Source organism: Silurus meridionalis, chromosome 4 (assembly GCF_014805685.1).
Source record: "Silurus meridionalis isolate SWU-2019-XX chromosome 4, ASM1480568v1, whole genome shotgun sequence".
Classification (NCBI taxonomy): domain Eukaryota; kingdom Metazoa; phylum Chordata; class Actinopteri; order Siluriformes; family Siluridae; genus Silurus; species Silurus meridionalis.
Window position 1 is genome coordinate 24,003,429 of NC_060887.1, and position 23,388 is coordinate 24,026,816.

Sequence of the window (23,388 nt, forward strand, 5' to 3'; positions counted from 1 at the left end):
TCAGAACAATCACAGATCTTTGTACACTTTTTGGTACATGGCAGCGGTTGACGAATTGAAATGAATTGCCAACAACAGTGGTAGACACTAAGGAATTATTTACTATTTTAGTATTTTATTTGAACTCAACCTTCTAGTAACTTTAACCACTGAAACACCGTTTCTAAGATGCTCTAAGAGGAATACTTTTAGAAAGCTTAAAACTCTTAACTATTAAATGAAAAATAAAGCAAGCTGCTTCACGCTAGGCTGAGCCTCAAGCAAATAAATATCAGAAGGCTTGTGCTATAAACTTCATTGAGGTAGGAATTGGGCATTCCTTTAATTCTACTAAGCCTTCTACCCAAACTAGGTCCTGTAGGCCAAAGGTGGCCTTTGGTGACTTTGATTTCCTGCAATCTCCTATAAAGAAAAAACTTTAGATAAATTAGGACCAACTTAAAATATAGAATTGTATATTTTAAAGTTAAAAGCTTATATACAGTCAACACTATATTTAAATCAGCACACAGTTTCGTTTTTCTAAAGTTGTTTGTCATTTGTACTTTGTAAATGATTTTACTTAATAGCCTATTAGGTAAATGGTTATTATTATTATTATTATTATTATTATTATTATTATTATTATTAATAAAATAATTTGCCCATCAACTTGCATGTCCTTAAATGCACTAATTAGTCATTAAAGTAATCTTTGGAAACTCTTCCTATTGGTCGCTATTATCCTTTAACCGCTGCCAATAGGGGTTGCCACAGTAGATCATTGTTTCACATATTTGATTTGGCACAGGTTGTATGCTGGATATCCTTCCCAACACAACCTTCCGATTTTGTTCAGGCTTGAGACTAGCATAGAGAGTGACCCCCAATAGCTGGGTTGGTTTCCTGCCCAGGAATGATACCCAGGTTGCAGGAAAGAGAGCACAGTATCTAAACTACCAGGGAACAAAACACTTCCTCTGTATGTGCTCTACCAAAAATCAAATAAAAATATTACTTGCACAAACCTGTAATTTCTCCAGGCCATGTACTTTATATAAAATGATATATATATATACAGGGAGTGCAGAATTATTAGGCAAATGAGTATTTTGACCACATCATCCTCGTTATGCATGTTGTCTTACTCCAAGCTGTATAGGCTGGAAAGCCTACTACCAATTAAGCATATTAGGTGATGTGCATCTCTGTAATGAGAAGGGGTGTGGTCTAATGACATCAACACCCTATATCAGGTGTGCATAATTATTAGGCAACTTCCTTTCCTTTGGCAAAATGGGTCAAAAGAAGGACTTGACAGGCTCAGAAAATTCAAAAATAGTGAGATATATTGCAGAGGGATGCAGCAGTCTTAAAATAGCCAAGCTTCTGAAGCGTGATCATCGAACAATCAAGCGTTTCATTCAAAATAGTCAACAGGGTCGCAAGAAGCGTGTGGAAAAACCAAGGCGCAAAATAACTGCCCGTGAACTGAGAAAAGTCAAGCGTGCAGCTGCCAAGATGCCACTTGCCACCAGTTTGGCCATATTTCAGAGCTGCAACATCACTGGGTGCCCAAAAGCACAAGGTGTGCAATACTCAGAGACATGGCCAAGGTAAGAAAGGCAGAAAGTCGACCACCACTGAACAAGACACACAAGCTGAAACGTCAAGACTGGGCCAAGAAATATCTCAAGACTGATTTTTCTAAGGTTTTATGGACTGATGAAATGAGTGAGTCTTGATGGGCCAGATGGATGGGCCCGTGGCTGGATTGGTAAAGGGCAGAGAGCTCCAGTCCGACTCAGGCGCCAGCAAGGTGGAGGTGGAGTACTGGTTTGGGCTGGTATCATCAAAGATGAGCTTGTGGGGCCTTTTCGGGTTGAGGATGGAGTCAAGCTGAACTCCCAGTCCTACTGCCAGTTTCTGGAAGACACCTTCTTCAAGCAGTGGTACAGGAAGAAGTCTGCATCCTTCAAGAAAAACATGATTTTCATGCAGGACAATGCTCCATCACACACGTCCAAGTACTCCACAGCGTGGCTGGCAAGAAAGGGTATAAAAGAAGAAAATCTAATGATATGGCCTCCTTGTTCACCTGATCTGAACCCCATTGAGAACCTGTGGTCCATCATCAAATGTGCGATTTACAAGGAGGAAAACAGTACACCTCTCTGAACAGTGTCTGGGAGGCTGTGGTTGCTGCTGCACGCAATGTTGATGGTGAACAGATCAAAACACTGACAGAATCCATGGATGGCAGGCTTTTGAGTGTCCTTGCAAAGAAAGGTGGCTATATTGGTCACTGATTTGTTTTTGTTTGGTTTTGAATGTCAGAAATGTATATTTGTGAATGTTGAGATGTTATATTGGTTTCACTGGTAAAAATAAATAATTGAAATGGGTATAAATTTGTTTTTTGTTAAGTTGCCTAATAATTATGCACAGTAATAGTCACCTGCACACACAGATATCCCCCTAAAATAGCTAAAACTAAAAACTACTTCCAAAAATATTCAGCTTTGATATTAATGAGTTTTTTGTGTTCATTGAGAACATGGTTGTTGTTCAAATTAAATCCTCAAATAAAATTAATCCTCAAAAATACAACTTGCCTAATAATTCTGCACTCCCTGTATATATATATATATATATATATATATATATATATATATATATATATATGATAAATCCAATTATTCATTGTGAATAATAAAAACAGAATATAATGGGTTGAAATGCGATCGTAGTGACTTGATGCAAATAAGATAAGAATAAGATAAGCAGATACACAGAGATTCTGGATTAGAATCTACTAGTGATCCTAACTAACACAAACTATATGTTCAGAAAACATGTGGGATATGCATGGATGTGCTCTTGTTTTGGAGCATGCATGAAAGAGGATGGTGTGTGGGTTATGTATGCAAGCTACTCAAGAGGAATGATGGAAAAAATGTGAAAGATATAAAGGTCCCTCTCATCAGGGAGCGCCCTCCAAACGGCAAAAACAAGCAATCATGTCCGGAACCAAAATCCTGCAAACATTTGGAAATCATAAAGCTAAAATGGTAAATGGAGTGTTCTCACACAAGACACATAGCTCCCATCTGTCAGCGGAGAGTCAAAGTACACAGCTATACACAGGAATTGCTTTTATCTAATCAGTTAATTGAGTTCAACTCAGTATAAAACGAAATGCAATAAACGGTTAGCTATAAATTTTTTGGAGAAAATTTTACTAAACATTTTCTGTGAGATTTTTTTTGATGGAGCAAAGTTCGGATTAAAACCATATGCCAAAATTAATTCAAATTTATATGTTCTTATTTATGTGAATAAAAAGTTGTGAAACATGCAGAAATCTGTGAAATTTGTTTCACATTGGACATATCTAAAAAAGTTAGATTTTCACACTCATATTTCCATTCCAGATCAACTGAATGAGGGGTGGTAGCGCTATGGTTAAGGCCTTGGACGCTGGATTAGAAGCTTGTGAGTTTGAATCCCAGCATCACTAAGCTGCTACTGCTGTGTCCTTAAACAAGACCCTTAACTGCTCAGTTGTAGATCGCTCTGGATAAAGGCATCTGCCAAATGGCATGAGTGTTACTAAAAGACATTTACATTTACATTTGCGGCATTTGGCAGACGCCCTTATCCAGAGCGACGTACAAAAGTGCTTTGAATCTCTAGCAATGAATAAATCTACACTGGTACACAAGATTACAAACTTAATAAAAATATAACTCTTGAATTCTACAAAGCAAACCTGGAAAGTGCTAATTTAACTGTTTCAGGAAGAGGTGGGTCTTCAACCGTCTTTTGAAGATAGTCAGGGACTCTGTTATACGGACATCTAGGGTAAGTTCATTCCACCACCTCGGTGCAAAAACAGAGAAGAGCCGTGAAGTATACTTACTTCTCATTCTGACAGAAGGTGGTACCAGTGGAGCAGTGCTGGAGGATCTCAGACAGCGTGGTGCAGTGCGAGATGTGATGAGGTTACTGAGGTAAGATGGTGCTGGTCCATTTTTGGCCTTGTAGGCAAGCATCAGTGTTATGAATCTGATACGTGCATCTACTGGAAGCCAGTGAAGGGAGCGCAGCAGTGAAGTGGTGTGGGAGAACTTGGGCAGATTGAACACAAGTCATGCAGCTGCGTTTTGGATCATTTGTAGTGGACGATTAGCGTTCGGCGGAAGACGTACGGAGTTGCAGTAGTCGAGTCTTGGAATGACAAGAGACTGAACAAGCACCTGTTCAGCCTGTGTGAACAGAAATGGTTGAATCCTTCGGATGTTGTATAGAAGAAATCGACAAGAACGAGCCACATTAGTGACATGTAAGAAGAAGGACATTTCATTATCCATAGTTACCCCAAGGTTACAATCAGTGGCTGAAGGGGAGAGTCATGAAGAGTTATTTCCAGATCTTGACCTGGAGATGAATCGCCTGGGATGACCAGCAGTTCTGTTTTGCTGTGGTTGAGTTTTAGTTGATGAGCATTCATCCATGAAGATATGTCTGTCAAGCATGCTGAGATCCAAGCAGAAGCTGTGGTATCTGATTGAGGAAAAGAAAAAATAAGTTGAGTGTCATCTGCATAGCAGTGGTAAGTAAACTTATGTGAGGATATGACTTCACCAATGGAGCAGGTATAGATAGAGAAAAAGAGGGGACCAAGTTCCGAGCCTTGTGGGACACCAGTAGTGAGTCTGCACTGGGCAGATGTGAATCCCCGCCATGTTACCTGGTATGAGTGACCTTCCAGGTAGGAAGCAAACCATTCCCATTCTGTTCCGTGGATACCGAGGCTCTTGACGGTAGACAAGAGAGTCTTGTGGTTGACTGTGTCAAATGCTGCTAAAAGATCCAGGACATCCAACCTACTTTACATTAAATGACATCTACTTAATGAACTACAGCATTCCAAAACATAACGAATTATAAGATTACAATAGGTAATAATAATTATCACTTTTGGTGTATTTAATTATGTGCAGTGCAAAAATCAATTTAAAAAAGGTTGCAGTTTTGGATTGAAAATTAATCAAATCAGTGTAAAAGTATAAGTTCCCCCCATAAACACATACATATAGAATAATTCATTATGTTGCAGTGCCTCCTTTTACAGCCTCGTTTTGGAAATGGCAGAACAAGTCCAGTGGCATGAGTGACCAAATGTTTGGCTATAACAGCCCGACAATAAATATTGACCCTGTGGAGATCCTGCAAACAGTTTTGGTGAAAACAGGAGAGTCAGTGTGTGTTTTATTCAGCAGTGAGTTGGGCAGGTGACGTTCTTGTTTTTTGGCTATAATCAAGGTTAGTAACAGGACATCCCTTCCATCTGCAGTTACTCCTGTTGAGTGTAGTTTGCCTTTGGTGGTAGCATGCCAACATCACCCTGGATACCAGTGCTCATGATACACCACCAAGACTTGCTGCCTGGTCACAAATGCGCTGGAGAAATGTTCAGCATAAATTTGTCTTTTTTGATCTCTGATATGTCTCCCATCGTATTAAATGATGAATTATACAGATGTGCTATGACTGTATTTAGTGTTTACATGTACCAGTGGTGGAACGTCAGGGTCAGCAAAGCCTTCTCTGATGGCTTAAACACTATCAGAAACACTGACCTACATTTACAACCTAAATTCTAATATTTGTTCCATGAAATTGTATTAATTTATTTCCAAGTTTATTTTTTTTCATTTCGTAGCGTTTCTCTTGGCTGCACTGCTTCCAGTACATGTATGTGGTACGTTAGATTTTTTTGTCCAATCAGATTTTAGCCTCTATGTGCTGCCATGTCAATCTAATCTGCCCAGGGCCTTCAAAGTGAGTACTGCTGGCCCTTTCACCATTGAGAATATTACCAATGGGTGTGTTTTTTAACCAATCAGATTTCATATTCGCCTCACAGGACCAACTAGCTATCCCAGAATAGCTTCAGCATTTTTCCATCCTCTGATTGGTTGGTCAGTGGAAAACATGTCTGTAGCACTCTGCACACATTAATACATCTGAGTTAAACTTTTTTATGCATACAGAGGAAGAGAAATTTATTTGCTTTCAGACATACTTAAAAATACATTTTGAAGAAAAGCTAGACATTGTGAGGAGGTCGGCCAACCCCAAAGCTATCTAGCTTGTTCACCACTTCCAGACCAGTGAATACGAGCGGTACCACTGACTTACAGCCACTGAGGAGCGGTGCAAATATTGAGTATGCATCTCTGGTGAGTATGTTATATTTAATTTTTTTTTAATTATGTTTTTGTCATGTTATTAGAAACATATTGATTCTGAACTGCTCCAGATGATGTATGTGGCACAGTTGCGGTTGTATTGTAAAGGTTAGGAGTCTTAATTGGGCTTCTAGCTTTAGTAAAATGGTATTCACCCTCCATATGTGAATTTCCAATCTCTCACTGTAATGCCACACATTGTGTTTTTGTATAGTATTGATAGTTTCTATAATTGCGACGTGATAGTGGTGGTATTAAGAGGTGGATTAAGTCGGGTAAATCCACACTGAAGGCCCAGGTACCAAATGCACGGCCCACCACAGGTTTTGCACTACTCTTGGTCCCGTGTTAAAGTTTTTTCCCCCATTGTGTACTGTACTATACTGCATCAGTCTTTTAGTCTCAGCCCCTGTATATTACATATATTGTAATATACAAATTTTATTTTATTTATTTTTTATGTCATGTCAACGGCTTTGTAAAATTATCTATCTATCTATGGTTCTATCTGTCGCTCCATCTCGCGCTCGCTCTCCCTCTCTCTCTCTGCACGCGACCCCTGTCTCCCCTCCCTTCACTACAAACACACTGCACGCGCACTAGCAAACATGGCGGACTAACGTCCCATTTCAGGTGTTAGCCAAGTTCACACGAGGTAACTCGGCACTTTCACCTGCCTGCCTTCATATTATTACATTATTACAAACACGTCGCTTTACTACGTTGTCGATTAAAACCGAGGAAATGCCCATACATCACTAGCTGCATGAGTAAACCAATGTACTGCCGTTAGTGGCTAGGCTAGGGCATCTGTATTGTTGTTAGCCTAGCTAGCAGACACGTCTGTTATTAGCTAGGCTAGCTCATAGACATTGATGTTAGCTGAGCGCCTGGCTAGCTTAGCTACGTTACCCGATATGCATTGGTGATGTTGTGGTTGTTGCTAGCCTACTGTAGCTATGCCATGCTAATCCAGAGACTGTCAAGCTATGACGTACCACCGAAAATGACTGATGTGTACCGATCACTGAGCTGCATATGCTTCTGCGTCGCCGGAGGAGATTTTATGATCGGTGTCCCAGTGTGGACAAAATAGTAATACACATGCACATATATATGATTTCATTATATAGATTGTAGCTCACTAAACGAATTTTACATGAAACTTGTGAGACACGTGACGCCAATAAGGTTTATCTCGCTGCGTGTAATTCCTCTGCGTGTTACTGTATTTCCAGTTGCCGATTTCAAATCTGAACTCATAATAATAATAATAATAAATAACATGAATGAGTGCCAACAACACGTTTCTTTGCTAACGGCTCATTGGAGCTTGCCCTTTATTGGAGCCAGTTAGGTCGAATCCCAAATTGATTCCTCCTCCCGATGAAAGTGCACTACATGACGGATAAAATAATGGCCCCTGAAGCCGGTGTAGTGCACTATTGTGTCCCGTAAGGCGGCGTTTATGATTCAGCCTTTCGTCCCGAAAAAAATAACGATGCTGTCTGTCATTTTCGAGGCAGAGACACACAGAAAAGGTGGGGACAGAGGGAGGAACTCCAGGCGCCTGCGTTTAGACGCCATCCTCGAAAAAGGCGCCCTTCTTTTGAAAAGAAGAGAAAACGGAAGTAAGGGAACCACACATGCAGGAGTGAGGTATCGGTATCCGTGTTCTTGATTCTTATTCACCACATATTTCTGAATGGTGCCATGTATGATTATAAGATCGTGTGACGTGCAGATCCTTCAGCATCATTCACTTGCACCAGCTACTGGAATAAGATCAGCAATATAACAGTGCTGTATGTTCATTGCTATTGAATCACTGTATTTTTAGTTTACCTGGCTTTCATCAGAAAAAAATAGCACAAGCTGATTTTTAGCTTACTGACATGTAATGTTTTATATAAGGGAATGCTTTGTGAATAGTGTTGGAGATCGACAAAAAGCACAAGCCTCAACATGCTGTTCATCAGATGTCTTGATTCTGAATCTGATCAATTTGTGGTTATTTGTGATTATGTCTGAATTTGTCCTTTTTGTGTGTTTGTTCAAACAGTGCAATCCGAATTGAACAGAATCATGAAAAAACCTGGGCTAACGAAAGGTAAGGTGTTTTTGCGGAGACTCACTGACCACACTGTTAAAGAAATTAGTAAACGAAACCACTCTGACCTTGAGCTGAATAAAACAGTAACTGAAGATGAATGAATAAATGTATGAATACATCATTCAGCACCATCTGGGCACAGTATAAGCTGTCATGTAAAGAAACATGCCACTTCTTTGTCCTGTTCGTGTCATATCCAACCATCTCCTGCTGTTTGGGAAAGAAAAAAAAAAAAAAAGCCAATTGTTATGTAAGTCAACACAGTAGATCCCGACAACATATAATATATAAGTGAAATGAATAGAGTCGATGTGATTCATTGTGTACAATTCAAGAAATCTTATAATTCACATATTTTACACTGTGTGTTAATATGTCTGATAATGACTTTTGTCTTTTTTTAAATTTTTTTTATATCAGTTATCGACTGGAAAGATGGCAGACAGATCAAGCATTCGCGCAGTGGCCGGCCCTCACGAGTTCCTTCGCAGTATCAAGGTGCCTTAAAAACTACAGATTTACATTTGAATCAAACTCTATTTCTCCATCAGCGTTATTTCTTTTCGAAGTATTTTTTCACACACTTTTTCACATTTATATAGCTTTGTTCTACCAATCAAAAAAACAAAAGACCAGCCAGTTTCAGAATTTCTGCACAAAAATAATTGACCCATTTGATTTTCAGTTATAAACTTTACTAGCTATGTCTCAGAAATGTAGATTACTTTCTTCACTTCCAGAGCCTCAGCTGAAAGGTATGAGACAGGACAGGAAAACACATAGTTAAGCATCTACGGTTCAAATGTTTTCTTTATAACCTCTTTAGGTCACTTCAGTTGGGATAAGTATTTGAAAGAGACAAGTGCTATAGCTGCTCCGGCCCACTGTTTCAAACAGGTGAGTGATCTTGCCTTATTGCCAAACAGCTGTAAGAGCAGCTGTATATCAGTGTAACAAGTCTGTAAGTGTTTACTGATGGGCATCACAGATCATGTGGATGTAATTTCTAACGTCTAAAAGGGTAAGGAGAAACGTTGTTGCTTAGTCACAACAAGGTGGTGCATTAAATTTGTGTTTCCTCTCCACAGAGCACTACTCCTCCAGTCAATGAGTTCAAGGCAGGAATGAAGCTGGAAGCTCAGGACCCCAGGAACACCACTTCTACCTGCATCGCCACAGTGGTGGGGCTGACTGGCTCACGTCTCCGGCTGCGTCTCGATGGAAGTGACAACAAAAATGACTTCTGGCGCTTAGTGGACTCGTCTGAGATCCAGCCTATTGGTAGCTGCGAGAAGAATGGAGGCATGCTGCAGCCACCCCTGGGTAAGCCATACCCCATATTCTCACACAATTATTTATAGGAATTGATTCAACATTACCTGCTTCTTAGGGCTGATCTACTTAAAGCTTGACTATTCAGTTGGCATTTGATTGTGTTTTACTTGAGTATGGCAAGTACTGTGAAACTGTACATGATGCTGTAATTGGCAGGGTTGATAAAAACGCCACATTTATCCTTTCACAAGGTTTAAAGTGTCCAGTCTGTTAGTCCATGATCATAACACAAGCATAAATTGTGTGTGGCATTTTTGTATTTTTGGGACTGTTTAATCAGATATATTCATCCAATGACTATAAAAACAGAGGACGTATATTGCAGTGACAGTGATACACTATATGGTCAACAGTATGTGTTATGGTCAGGATGCCACAAACTGTTGGCCATGTGTATGTCTCCATCAGTCTACATTCATATTGCTTATTCATTTAAATATTTTTTTTTATCCTGGATTATTACATCATCCCCTGCATTTCAATCTTGTCTGCAGAAATTGCATCAGGGCAAAAGCAGGGAAAAAAAAATCATCTAACACCACCCAAAAGTTGATGTTATGCCCCTAGGACATGTCTGTGTAAACACAGAATTCAGCCTTTTGTCATGTGAAATACATGCTGTCCTCTAGATGTCACTACTGTCTCTTAATACAGATCAGGAATGAGCCTTTATATTGTTTATGCATGAGGTGTCAGCTATATGACAATTTAAAGAACAAAAAAAACCCTCATCTGTTTATTCATTTAATTATCAACCTCCTTGGGACTATTTATTTCAACCCGATGTCTTTTGTGTGTAAATGTTTTCTCCAGGGTTCCGTCTGAACGCTTCGTCCTGGCCCATGTTCTTACTGAAAACACTCAACGGTGCCGAGATGGCACCAGCACGCATCTTTCACAAGGTATCTGTCTGATTCCATGGAACACACACACACACACACACACACACACACACACACACACACACACTCACTTCTGTTGGTAGCAAAGCTTTATTAGCTTTTTATAATGCACTATTTTAGCCTTCATAACACAAAATATAACAGCATTTACTCTTAATATAGGAAATGTAGAAAACACAATACATCATAGGGTTTAACAGGAAAATATTAACATTTTTGGTTTCAAATAAAGTAAAAAGCAACAGCATTTAATGACTACCTTTTTCATAATGCTTTTTATTTTAACATTGGTACTTAACCTGATTAAATGAATCTTCCCTCTGGATGCAAAGCAGCTGATCGGTGTCTTCAGTGTGTTTTAAATTATTACCCTAAATTGACATTCTTGGATAGACCAGGAGTTCTCAGTGGTCACCATTAATTTTAGACATGTAATCCAACTAGTAAATCTTTTTGCTCATTATTTAAAGTTATATCTTTTAATGATGTAATGTTAGCACTATAAAGGTTTTTTTTTTCCTGCACATTTCTCCGATAGAATATAACTAGTTGGTGTGGTGGTATTGTTTATAGACGTTATAGTAGTTGTATAGTAGGTATAGTATTTGCGTTTTTTGAGTTATCACTTTTCTGATTACATTTAAGTGCCCATGAAACTGATTTGAGAATTTAAAAACTCAATAATTAATAAAAGTGGTTTATTTCCTTTACAGTAACAACAAAGTAATTGCCTGGCTTTGCTTCAGAGACCCCTGAAGGGCTAGATAATAAAACCTACATGCTTGGGACTTTTATCAACATGTACGCAATACCCTTTTAAAAATGTATTAATAATAAGCCTTGGTAAATTTATTATAAGTATCTCTCATGCTCTCACACTGGCAGTTTTATTCGCACATAAGAGCACACGAAGATGAAAATTGTTTGATTTTCATTTTAGACCAGTTGTACAAATACAGATTTATCTAATCTACATTTTATTTCCCCCCAAAATGACTGTCTGTATTTGTCTGTTTGCTGTACTCTCTCAGCAGGAGCCTCCTCCTCCAGAGCAGAATCATTTCCAGGTGGGGATGAAGCTAGAGGCAGTGGACAGGAAGAATCCTCATTTTATCTGTCCTGCCACAGTGGGGGCGCTGCGAGGAGTGGAGGTGCTGGTCACCTTCGATGGCTGGAGAGGAGCGTTCGACTATTATTGCCGTTACGACTCCAGAGACATCTTTCCTGTGGGCTGGTGCGCTCTCACTGGAGACAACCTTCAACCGCCTGGAACTAAAGGTCTTCTCTTTTTTTTTTTTTTTTCTATTTCTGTGAGAATCATGTGTGTGGGTTGAGCCTGCTGAACCGATACTATTTATCTATTGGCTGTATGTGGAATTGTAGCAGAAGAAATGTGACATGCACAGTAGGAAGAACAGAAAATTACATAGAAATATGGAAATAAGGACAGTTGTTTATGTCATTATGTGATAACATAATTAGGGTCGCAACTTGCGATTATTTTGACAATCGATTCATCTTTATTTTGTATTTATTTATTTTATTTGCTCAATTAATCGGATAAAAAAAAATCTAATTGCTTATTATAACTATACAAAACCATAATTCAGTATTTATGTATAATAGCGTACTTAAACATATTCACTCAAACAGTATTTGAGTATGCAAGGTGAAGCAATTTGCATAAATCAACCTTTGTTTTTAATAATTGCAGAAGGCAAGTTCCCAACCATGCTTAAAAAATCTATATCAAATATAATACAGCATTGTTTTGATTATTTATGTTTTGAAAAATACACAGACATTTTGTTCAGTTGTGAAGATATAAGCATCTAGAATATATGATCAAATACATTTTGTATAATAATTAAATGATATATGCATAAATTAAATATACAAACATTGAAAACAAGCATTTGAACTCAGTAAAGCCGCAGTAAAAGAAAGGAAAAATGCATTGGTGTACAAATACATAAGCATTCGCTGAAAACCACAACAGTGACTAGTGCTGCTGTTATTGACTGTTTTTAGATTTAGTGTTTGTTCGCAGCATTTGAATTGAATCCATCACTATGTCGCGAGCGACCTGTTGCGCAACCTGAGTCATGACACTTTTCCTTCTGCCGGTTGACACTGTTACTCTCCGCCATTGGGCAGCGGCTGTATAACCTAACCTCACACTTACCCATAACTAAAGCCCAACTAATCAATAATGCCATCCATTGACAATGATTTTCATTATCTATATATATTAATTATATATATTATATAATTTGGACCACTTGAACCACTTCTGGAATAATTGCTTATTGGTCAGAATTCTGAGCCTAAAACTGAACCTGAAACTAACTGACACCTGAAGAAGCACCTTCCTTTACTGGATCTGATCTTATAAGCTTCAAATCTTCATATTGGAAAGGTTACATCAGGTGAAACATGTTAGTTGTTTGCTACTGAACAATATGACTGAACCAACAATAGAGAAGGGTTTGTACGGCCATTAACGCTTTATGAGCTCTTGGCACCTGCCCAGCTGGCACCAAGGACCACCGCTTTGACGTTCAATGCCCAGCAGTGGGCCTCAGGTTGGCGCCTGTTCCTAGAGCGTAGTGAAAGGAAAAGGGGAAGAACGAGAGGTTTACTGTTTCATGTGGGTGTAGTCCTCCTTGTCTAAGATGGGAGGAAGAGCAGGAGTGGTCCAACTCTATGGGAGGGACTGTGGTTAAGAGGGTGAAAGCCAGGACACAGGGGGCACTGAGTTCTACTCAGGAGATCGAAAGGGACTCGCAGTGAAAAAAAGGATCTCAGATAAATCTGAGACATTCAGTCATTTTGTGGTAAGTTCTGTTTCGTTGTGTGAGAGAGAGAAAGTGATGGTATGTAAAAATGTTCCAATAACAATTAGTGCTGTAACAATTAGTGCTGTAACAATCAGTGCTGTTTTATTTAAGCACCTCGGCACGTTGTGTATTTGTGTGTAATAGATAGACGTCCAATGCGTATTCATACCTCACAGGCCAAGGCAAGTATAGGCCACTCCTACAATCATAAATCTAGTTCTGATGTTGTGTGTGTGTGTGTGTGTGTGTGTGTGTGTGTGTGTGTGTGTGTTCATTTGTAGTGTCTTTCCTGTTCCTTCTAAGTTTTTCCTCTCAAGTTGATATAATCATAGAAGTGTCACTGTGGGTGACATATGCAAATAGTCTTTTGAGTGTGTGTGTAAGCATGAAAGGGGCCCGTGTAAGGGGTAAGATAGGGGAAAAGGGCTGTGAACAGGTTGAAAAATGCAGTATTTTGCCAGCTCCAGTGTTTACTTTGTATCCCTGTGCTGGCACATGGTTGGCACTGGTATGCTGTGTATACATGTGTCTCAGCACTCCAGAATTCCATCACTTGGATGCAGGGAATTTGTGTTCTCTTCACTTTGTTTTCGCAAGGGTTTTGTAAAGACACTGAAACTGAAGGGCAGGAAGGAAGTGTGGGGCCTGTAACACCCTAATCACACACTTGCACTTACAAAGCAGACCATGGTGCAGACAGCGTGTGTCTCTTTCAGTCTGGCTCGTGAACTAGTCTGTGTGTGACCCTCTCGAGTGCTCCTCAGCTTGGTGTGAACTGCAAAACTGGCTGTCTGCACAGGTGTGTACAAATCTAGCTCCACTGAAGATAACGCATGTGTGGATTTGTGCTGCGTTTTTTTTTTAGCTGGCTATTTTGCTTTTCAGCATTTGGTGCGTTCCAATATTTGCAGTGCTTCTCTTGGTTTTTGAAGTTATAATATTTAACTTTTTTTCTACACTTGGCATCCCTATTCTGCTCTCTTTCTGTCTCTCTGTGTTTCTCTCTCTCTCTCTCTCTCTCTCTCTCTTTCACTCACACTCACACACACACACACACACACACACACACACACACACACACACACAGAGTCACACAGTGTTTCAGGGGCCACCAGCAACAGGACTTTGTAACGTAACTCGTGTTTTTGTTCAGTTGCGTAAAGCAAAATAGGTCACCATGGCTCTGAAAACAAAAGCCTTCTCATGTGTGTGTTGAACAATGCCTTTGGAGCAGCTGCAGCAACGAGTTATTATTGTAATATTATATATTTAGCAGGCATGTCATTTCGATTAGAGTTCAAACCTGTGAGTTTATTTTACACATTTTCTGTTCACTCTACTGATGCTGTGAGTGTGTGAAGCTAACCGACATGTCACACACCTTTCACGTGAAAACAAGACACTTGTCTTGACATTGGGCTGATCACTTCTTCCCAATCCATACACAGAGCTCTGTTGTCAGTGTCTTATTGAAAATGAAATATTTTCAATGATTAATGGTATTTGTTCTGCTCACTTGGAATCCAATGCTCACAACTCTCTTAGAAGAGTACAGTATCTGTAGCTGACTGTAAGGTTACATTATTAACTATTAGCCTTTATAGTTCACTGTATGTCCTCTACATAGCAGTGGTCCCCAACCTTTATTGCGCCACGGACCGGTTTAATGCCAGACAATATTTTCACGGACTGGCCTTTAAGGTGTGGTGGATAAATACAACAAAATAAAATCATATGACTGGCATAAAAACTGGTTGGTAGTTGGGGGGTTCAATTTAGCGGTAATGTATTATGTGTTAGCGGCCGGAGCAGCCCCTTTAAGAAGGTAGCGGATGGAGGTAAGACATGTGACCGAGGCCAGGGTCTTGACATGCATCAAGAGTGAGCCATCGACAGATGTGGTGGAGAAAATACGGTAATTTTCCAAAATAAAACCGTTCAGAATCAGATAATAAATAAAACAGAAATAATGTAAGTTATGTATTCTTTCTGTGCGGCCCGGTACCAATTGAGTTGGGGACCACTGCTCTATATGATTTAAGTGGTAGTCTGAATATGGATGTTTTTTCTTCACTTAAAAGAATTGTCCTTAAACTAGTAAACATCATACACCAGCCACGGTTCACAGCAGATAATAAGCAGTGAATTGCATCTAACAAGAATTAAATTAAGCTTATGAAATCTACTAATGAAAAAATGGAAACTAACTCCACTTGCTGAAATATTTAATAGCACATAGTCCTTCTGGTTGTAACAGAGTTGTTGTTCTTTTCTCCTCTGCTCTTCTCTCAGCGGGTTTGCCAAGGCCACTGGGTGCTTCAGGTGTGCTTCCTGATAGCAGTGTGGAGGGCACAGACATGCTCATGCCCCCAGCGCCCAGCAGGCCTCCTGCCCAGAAGCGGCGTAAACCGGGGCGCAAGAAAGGCAGGCCGTCTATCTCCTGGGCTCCGAAAGATAATACCTCTACAGACGCGCCCCAGACAGATCAGGTTGGGAACGGACCGGAGTCTGTGAAAATCCCGAAGAAGAGGGGTCCCAAGCCTGGGAGTAAGGTACACTAAAGACCCTTTTGCATTAAGCAACTGATTTCAGTGCAGCTCAAAGACTCATTATTAAATGTGTGGTCACTTCCCACGTTAAGTAAAAAAAACTTTTGTTTGGTATAGTTGGGCTGGGTTAAACATGCTGCATGGTTGGAAGGGGCAATGGCAGGTCCTGGCAGACCCCGAGGCCGAATAGCAACCAACTGGACTCAGAAACTGCATCAGCAGAATGAGCTCGAAACCATCAAGATCCCAAAGAAAAGAGGCCCCAAACCTGGCACCAAGGTTTCTGTCTCACCACTACATTTAATTCAACACTTTTATGCTTTATTTTAATGTTTTTTTTTTTTTTATTGCAATTGCAGTTAAAATATTGGCAAAACGTTCCTGTTAAAATCTCATAAATACCATATGACAATGTTTGCAATCTTAATCGTTGTAACTGCATGAAAACATTGCATGCTGCATCTTTAATGGACGTTTTTCCACTATTTGTTTAATGGCAGTACCTGTATCTGTGTGTTCGTTTCTGTTAACAGAGAAAACAGCGTGTGGCTTCTGACCCCGTCCCCACATCCCCCACCAGTAGCACTCCAGAGCCTGACACAAGCTCTGTGCCGATGGATAACGCCACCATCCCCAGCGCTGCCATGCAGGCTCCAACAGGTACTGATACCATGCTCAGATGTGCCCTGTACTACCTTTCATGTTGATATAAAAAAAAAAAAAAAAAAACCCAATCAATTCAAAATCAAAAAAATGTTGGTGTCTCTTAAAATGCAAACTTTTAAACCATTTTTGCACAGAATGAATCGGTTTAATTGGATCAGATTAATTAATTTATCGACTTCAGCGATCATGCATGCTTCATTAAGATCTGATGTTAATACAGATAGTTGCTCGTTACATTTACAAAAGCATGTCAAGAGAGCACAGAAATGCTTCCTTTGCTTCCCACGTGGCAAAATCTGCATCACAAGAGTTGCCACACATCTTAAATGTATCGCACCATCTATATAACATGGAATGTTCTGCATCATGGCTCCTCCTTTCATGCTGGCTTTGTATGCATGTGTTCCAGTATGTGTGTATCTGAATAAGCAGGGTAAGGTGGGTCCTCACTTGGATGCACGGCGAATACAGGCTCTTCCAGACCACTTTGGGCCTGGTCGGGCATCTTCGGTGCTACAGCAGTGTGTTCAGGCCTGTGTGGACTGCGCACATAATCAGAGGCTTGTTTTCTCCTGTCTCAAACCAGGTCATGGGGGAGAGCTCATCTCAGGTCAGCTGTTACTGATCACTTCTTCATGGCGTAGTTTGTTTATTGGGCTTGCTGTTTCTGTAGGTACTAAGAATTAGTAAATTGCTAACTGACATCTACCCTGTTGCCGTGCAGCCCATTTTGACCAGAAGCAGCACACTCTTACACTGCCGGCGGTGAACAGTGTGACATATGTGCTGCGTTTCCTGGAGAAGCTCTGCCACAATCTGCGTTGCGAACCGCTGTTCGGCAGCCAGCCAGTGCCACTGGGAGGAGGGCACTATGACGGCCACAGCTACACAGGTCTGCATTAGACTTCTGCAAGGGAACAAATTTCAGTCCCTGGCCCCCATTTCTGCATTTCCTTCCCTTCTTCTTTCACTCACTCATGCTCATATCTCAGCTCACACAACTTCTTTTCATTCATTTTCAATAAGAGAATATTGTGTAGTGAATGTGATGCCTGTCTGTGTATTTTATTGTATGCTCTTTGTCAGAGAGGAGGAGCTTTTCAGAGTGTCTCAGTTCAGGACCCGGTCGAGGGACAAAGAGATTTCTGTCAGACTCCTGCAGCAGCACACTGACGCACAAAATGGCTAAAAGCCTCTCATCTGAAGGTATTACACTTATTAGGTTGCCTAAACAAGTTCCCTAAATAATCATCATTTGAAGAATTGCGACATAAAAGAAAAAAATCTAATTGACAAAGTTAGATGATGATAACGTTTGATATTGGACCACAAACATAAGGCTAAAACAGATTTCATTTTTTTATTTTTAGGGGCAAGTGCAAGTTAAGCTATACCTGGCTTGAAAAAAATATATAATATTTATTGCTTAGTTAAGGCTTGGTGTTCTGATGTTGTGGTCTTCAATTGAATTCTTAATAGTCTTTAAAATCATTTTAAACAATCTTAAATTTGACATTGTGAAACATGCAGAAACCCTGAATGTTCAAATACTTGTCTAAATCTGTAGTACTCTTGAGTGCATGCATTATTTTGGACATTTATTAAACATTTCCAAGTATATTACATTTTTTTTTAAAATAAAAAGTGACTATTAGTACATCCCTGTCTTATAAAACGTGCCATTTCTGTTTTGACACTACTAGCAAGAATGAATATCAATAGCCATGTATCATGAAAATATATAATCAGTAATTAAAATATCTATTGTCATTGTTATAGTGTTTGTTGGTTTGTGTATGTGCAGAGTCTTTTCTGGTGGAGAATGGAGTCTCTGATCACTTGGAGAAAACGCAGATGTCCCCCAGTAAGGTTTTGGGTTCGCATCCTCACTCTCAGGGCACCATCTCTCCTGGTCAGCTGTTTCGCCATGGCTCTGCAGGTGTGAACGCATGCACACATGAACGTAATAGAATATATAGAACAGATGTAGAATTAATTTTTATTATAAAAATTTTTACTTAAGAGACATATATTTATTTTTTATTTTTTTTATTCTCTCTTGTGAGCAAAACAGAATGTATACCCACGTTACTGAAATGGATGCGTAGTATTTCAGATACTGAAAACATACACCGATTAGACATAACATTATGATAACATTATGAGCAGTGAATAACTTCACTCTCTTTAAAGTGAATCTCTTCATTTCAAAGTGAATCTCTTTATCATGGCACCTGTTAGTATGTGGGATATTTATCAGGCAGCAAGTGAACATTTTGTCCTCAAAGTTGACGTGTTGGCAGCAGGAAAAATGGGCAAGTGTAAGGATGTGAGCGAGTTTAACAAGAGCTAACTTGTGACGTCTAGACGACTGGGTCAGAGCATCTCCAAAACTGCAGCTCTTGTGGGATGTTTGCTGTCTGCAGTGGTCAGTGTCTATCAAAAGTGGTCCAAGGAAGGAACAGTGGTGAACTGGCGATAGGGCCGAGGCTCATTAATGCACGTGGGAAGCGAAGGCTGGAGGCACGTGTGGAGCTCAAAAGCTCTGCTGAAGAAGTTAATGGTGTTAATGCTCGATGGGTCTGGACTGTTTTGCCAGCAAAAGGGGGACCAACACAACAATAGGCAGGTGGTCATTGTGTTATGCCTGATCGGTGTACATGCTAAGTTGATGTATTTGTTTGAGTACAGGTTCAGAGCGTTTCCTGAACTCCAGAGAAAGCCCTCGACCCAGTGGGCAGGATCCCAACCTGTGGACAGTGGAGGACGTTATGCACTTCATCAGAGAGCTGGACCCTCAGTTGGGTCCTCATGCAGAACTTTTCCGCAAACATGTATGTATCGAGTTTAGGTGTGTGTGTGGGATCGCGTGTGTGTGTCAGTGTGCTGTAAATGTCCAGATTTTGAGTCTCTGTTGCCATTGGCCTGTTTCAGGAGATAGACGGGAAGGCTCTCCTTTTACTGCGAAGTGACATGATGATGAAGTACATGGGTCTGAAGCTTGGTCCCGCCCTCAAACTCACCTTCCACATCGACAAGCTGAAACAGGGTCGCTAAGCACTAGAGGCTGACCTTTAACCTTTCTACTCCATCAAGCACATGACATAGTGGAAATGTTAAGTCCACTGAAGCTTTACTGAAGCATTACAGTCATTGCAGTCATTTCTGAATGTGTCTCTTCGTATGTTATCTGTTTGTATCACCTTGTTCTTATTTGTTTTAGTGCCCATTACATGTAGCACACTTGCCCCCATTGTTATGATAGGGTCAGTTGAATAACGCACACTTGTCTCCACTATGTTCTGTGTTTCTGTTTTTGACAGCTCTTGAGTTATGCAGGATCGTGCTGCATGGACAGTAGGCAGGCTATTTTCAGGCCTCTGGTGTTTTTGTTTGTTTGTTTGTTTTTTAAACATACTGGTTTTTATCCTCTATAGCAACAGTCAAAAAGATCTGGAATTTTGTTCTCCAGTTTTATTTTTAACAGAGATCACACGAACACTAGATCTGTCCCACTGAACTTTGGGACCGGTTCTAATTCATGTCTCAGTCCGAGGCATTTTCATATCTAATACTGTACTTTATACATATCTACACTTCTAACCTGCAATTAATGCCATGATAAACTGCATTTCTTTTGTATGGTCTTGTTTATTATGTGTTTGTGGTTAATTTGTACTTTTCTACAGTTTTATATGATATTGTTAAAGTTCATACATTGTGATAAGACTGAAATAAAAATATGAAGTCGTTGGACAGATTTTAAAACTGCGTTCTTGAATATTGTTTGGTGTTTTGTTGGACATTTCAAGATTTGAGTACTAGTGCTTTAAATTCACCATTTTACAGATGCTCAGGGGTGTCACTTAGTCATTTCGAGCATCTTGTCTACACAAGGGGGCAGCAAAGCCTTTAGAGTTTCTCAGGATTTCTTTGTCTGTCAATGCATAAAAGCCCTAAGACATTTCTTTTGCATTAAAGAGCAGCTTCACCAGCCTTTATGCATGCTGCCATGCTTCCATGCTTGGTGAACCACAGAAAGACACTTTCCAATAGACTACTTACTTGGTGGAAAAATCTGGAATGAATGTAATCATTCTAACGGCTCAGGTACATGAAGCTGCTTAGTATTTTATTAACTAAACAATACAGGTAACACATCTGAACCTGTATAATATAATCCATATACAGACATTTACATAGTAAATATATCAGCAGACAATGTTTGTATTACTTGTGTTATTGTGTGGCCATTACTAGTAACACTACACACAATAAGAAGGTTATTTACTAAATACAATCTTCTGTAATGCACCTGCTTATGTCATTAGGAATAAATCAAAGCCTTCCTCAGTGTAATTGTTTATTAGGCATTAAATACTGAAATTACTGTGCTTTTATACTTGACTGTTTTCTTTCTATTGTTGCATGTGGATATATTTATATTATTTTAAAATTGTTATAGCACTTTAATTTTTCCCAGAAATTAATGAATGAATGAAACCAATATGTTTTCTATAATTCTGCTGTAATTCAGTGGTGGTGTGTTTTTTTTTTTTCTTTCTTCTTCTTTACTGTCTGTAAGTTTGTAAATACACCCAAAGAACACCATGTAATAAATGTTGGTGAAACTTTGCAATTTGATTTACAAGACTATTAGTTCGTGTGATTACTAAACTAAAATAATATCTATATTTTTTTCCTTTTAACAAAGTTTTAACTTTAAGTTTTTTATTTGTATTGTTCTTTTTCTTTCTTTCTGTTTTTTTTTTTTTTTTAAGTGTAACTAAGGCAGCCAAAAAAGTGCCCCTCGTGAAATCGTATACATTGCCCCAAGAAATGCAAAAATGTTCAGTTTAAAAAAATGAATATGAATTTTAGATGATTTAAATATACCATCAATAAATAAAAGTACAGCTTCTAGTTTGATTTATATGGAAATTCATATTAATTTACTGTATTAACATTATTCTGTTTCTCTGGATTCCCTTAATAATTCATGACATTTAATCAGAAGATTGGTATATGCATATATTCTTGCTAGTGCATCTACTGTTTGCGTTTTTAAATTCTGCTTATCTACTTAACCTTGAAAAAATAATATCAATTATTCTAATGTATGCTAAATGCCTGTTTGTCCAAGTTGTAGGCAAAAAAAAAGTATGCCATTATAGTGGCAGTTCAAAGCACATTAAATCCCATTTGTGATGGGATTTTGTTTCATTTTAATCAATGTCATATCAGCACCAATCTAATGGAAGCATACCTTTCCATAACTTGTTGGGGTTACATGCCTACTATAAAATCATGAATTAATTGCCATGCTTCTAGTTAGTGAATTCATAAATAATAATATGTACACTGCTTCACTTTAAAGCCTTCATGAAAATGTGAACCTGATGACCCAATTGCAACATTAGTGCAAATGTACAGTAGGTAGCCCTCGGACCTTCAGTTAGGGAGATTAAAAAAAAAAGTTGACCTCACTATATTCTTACAAGAAAGAACAAACAAGTGAGAGTTTAGTTTACTGGTCTAACAAACAAAATATGTGTGTGTAATACAGCACAGAAAATGACGCATGAGTGAATAAGTGTCACATGAATTATTTTGAAGTGCTGGCCCTTCTGACCTGAACTCTACCACAGTGTCCTTGCATCAGAAAGTGTACAGCCATATTGCATATCATACAGCTGATATAGCTGTCAAATGTGATTCACAGAATAAATGTGAATAATGTCCAAGAAAGTGCTGAGACCTGAAGAGACAGAGTATATTAAGCGCACAGAAAAATAAAAAAAGGAATGGAGAGCCAGAAGAAGCTAATTATTGCATGGAGTCTAGAGATTGCCATGTACAGTGATAATATTCTGTAATTGAGCAGATTTTCATTTCTCAGATTTAACTCATTGGAGTCCATTCAAGTCCAGTATTGTGTATTTTGTAAAGTATCATGATAGACGCCCCTGTTAAGCACAGACAATTGGGCAATGAAGTTGTGGAAATGCTGATGAGGCTGCACATTAAGTCAGTGTGATAGTAATTTCTAACAGGTGAGACGTTAAACCATCTCAATCTGGACCACATTTGTAGTTTGGCCACTGTTCTCACTAAAGACTTGTGTTTGTATAAAAGCTGCTGATCTGCTTTTTCCTAACAGTAAAAAAGTTTAAGTTGGCTGCTAATAGTTGAGAAGCTAAGTCTCTCTCTCTCTCTCTCTCTCTCTCTCTCTCTCTCTCTCTCTCTCTCCTCTCTCTCCAACCATGATTGTGTCAGTCAGAATAAGCCACATAGGAGTTTGAAACCAGTTCCCACACACACACACACACACACACACACACACACACACACACACACACACACCCAAATGCACAAGCAACAACAAACAGTGCCACTCCTCTCATCCCTCAACCTGTTCTAGCTGGCCAGGTCTGCACTTCACACAGGCAACTGAATAATTTACACATTGCCCTTAACATGAAAGGCAGGCAGCAATAAATGCACAAGTTGTAGGGGGGCTAAAATTTAGGCCACAGCACAGTGAGGGGTGTGTGAATGCCTGAATTTTACCCCAACCCTATAAACCTGCATTTACTGCTGCCGTATGCATTATGGTCCACACTTAGTTGACTTGGAAGCATAAAGGTTTACATTGAAACGCTAAAAAAAGACTTATTAAATGGAATGTATGATTCGTCTTATCGCTCTGGAAGAGTTGCCAGAACATGACAAAGTTTTTCCGAAACG

At 39.3% G+C, this 23,388-nt stretch overlaps 1 protein-coding gene across 9 annotated transcripts; it reads left to right on the forward strand.

The window, feature by feature from the left end:
- The first annotated feature begins 6,800 nt into the window (after positions 1-6,800).
- On the forward strand, positions 6,801-20,409 carry LOC124384505 (polycomb protein SCMH1-like). Of its 9 annotated transcripts, none has more exons than XM_046847431.1 (17): positions 6,801-6,891; positions 7,763-7,895; positions 8,299-8,346; positions 8,770-8,847; positions 9,176-9,246; positions 9,438-9,672; positions 10,498-10,586; positions 11,618-11,864; positions 15,719-15,978; positions 16,093-16,254; positions 16,509-16,635; positions 17,051-17,251; positions 17,366-17,533; positions 17,728-17,847; positions 18,446-18,580; positions 19,333-19,475; positions 19,576-20,409. In XM_046847431.1, the coding sequence occupies exons 3-17, from the start codon at positions 8,322-8,324 to the stop codon at positions 19,696-19,698; spliced, it is 2,184 nt and encodes a 727-aa protein (XP_046703387.1). In that variant the 5' UTR covers positions 6,801-6,891; positions 7,763-7,895; positions 8,299-8,321; the 3' UTR covers positions 19,699-20,409. The 9 variants fall into 9 exon arrangements, with proteins under 9 accessions (XP_046703387.1, XP_046703385.1, XP_046703388.1 ...); XM_046847429.1 differs by having other exon boundaries at positions 7,763-7,867; XM_046847432.1 differs by having other exon boundaries at positions 6,803-6,891; positions 7,759-7,895.
- Positions 20,410-23,388: the final 2,979 nt, after the last annotated feature.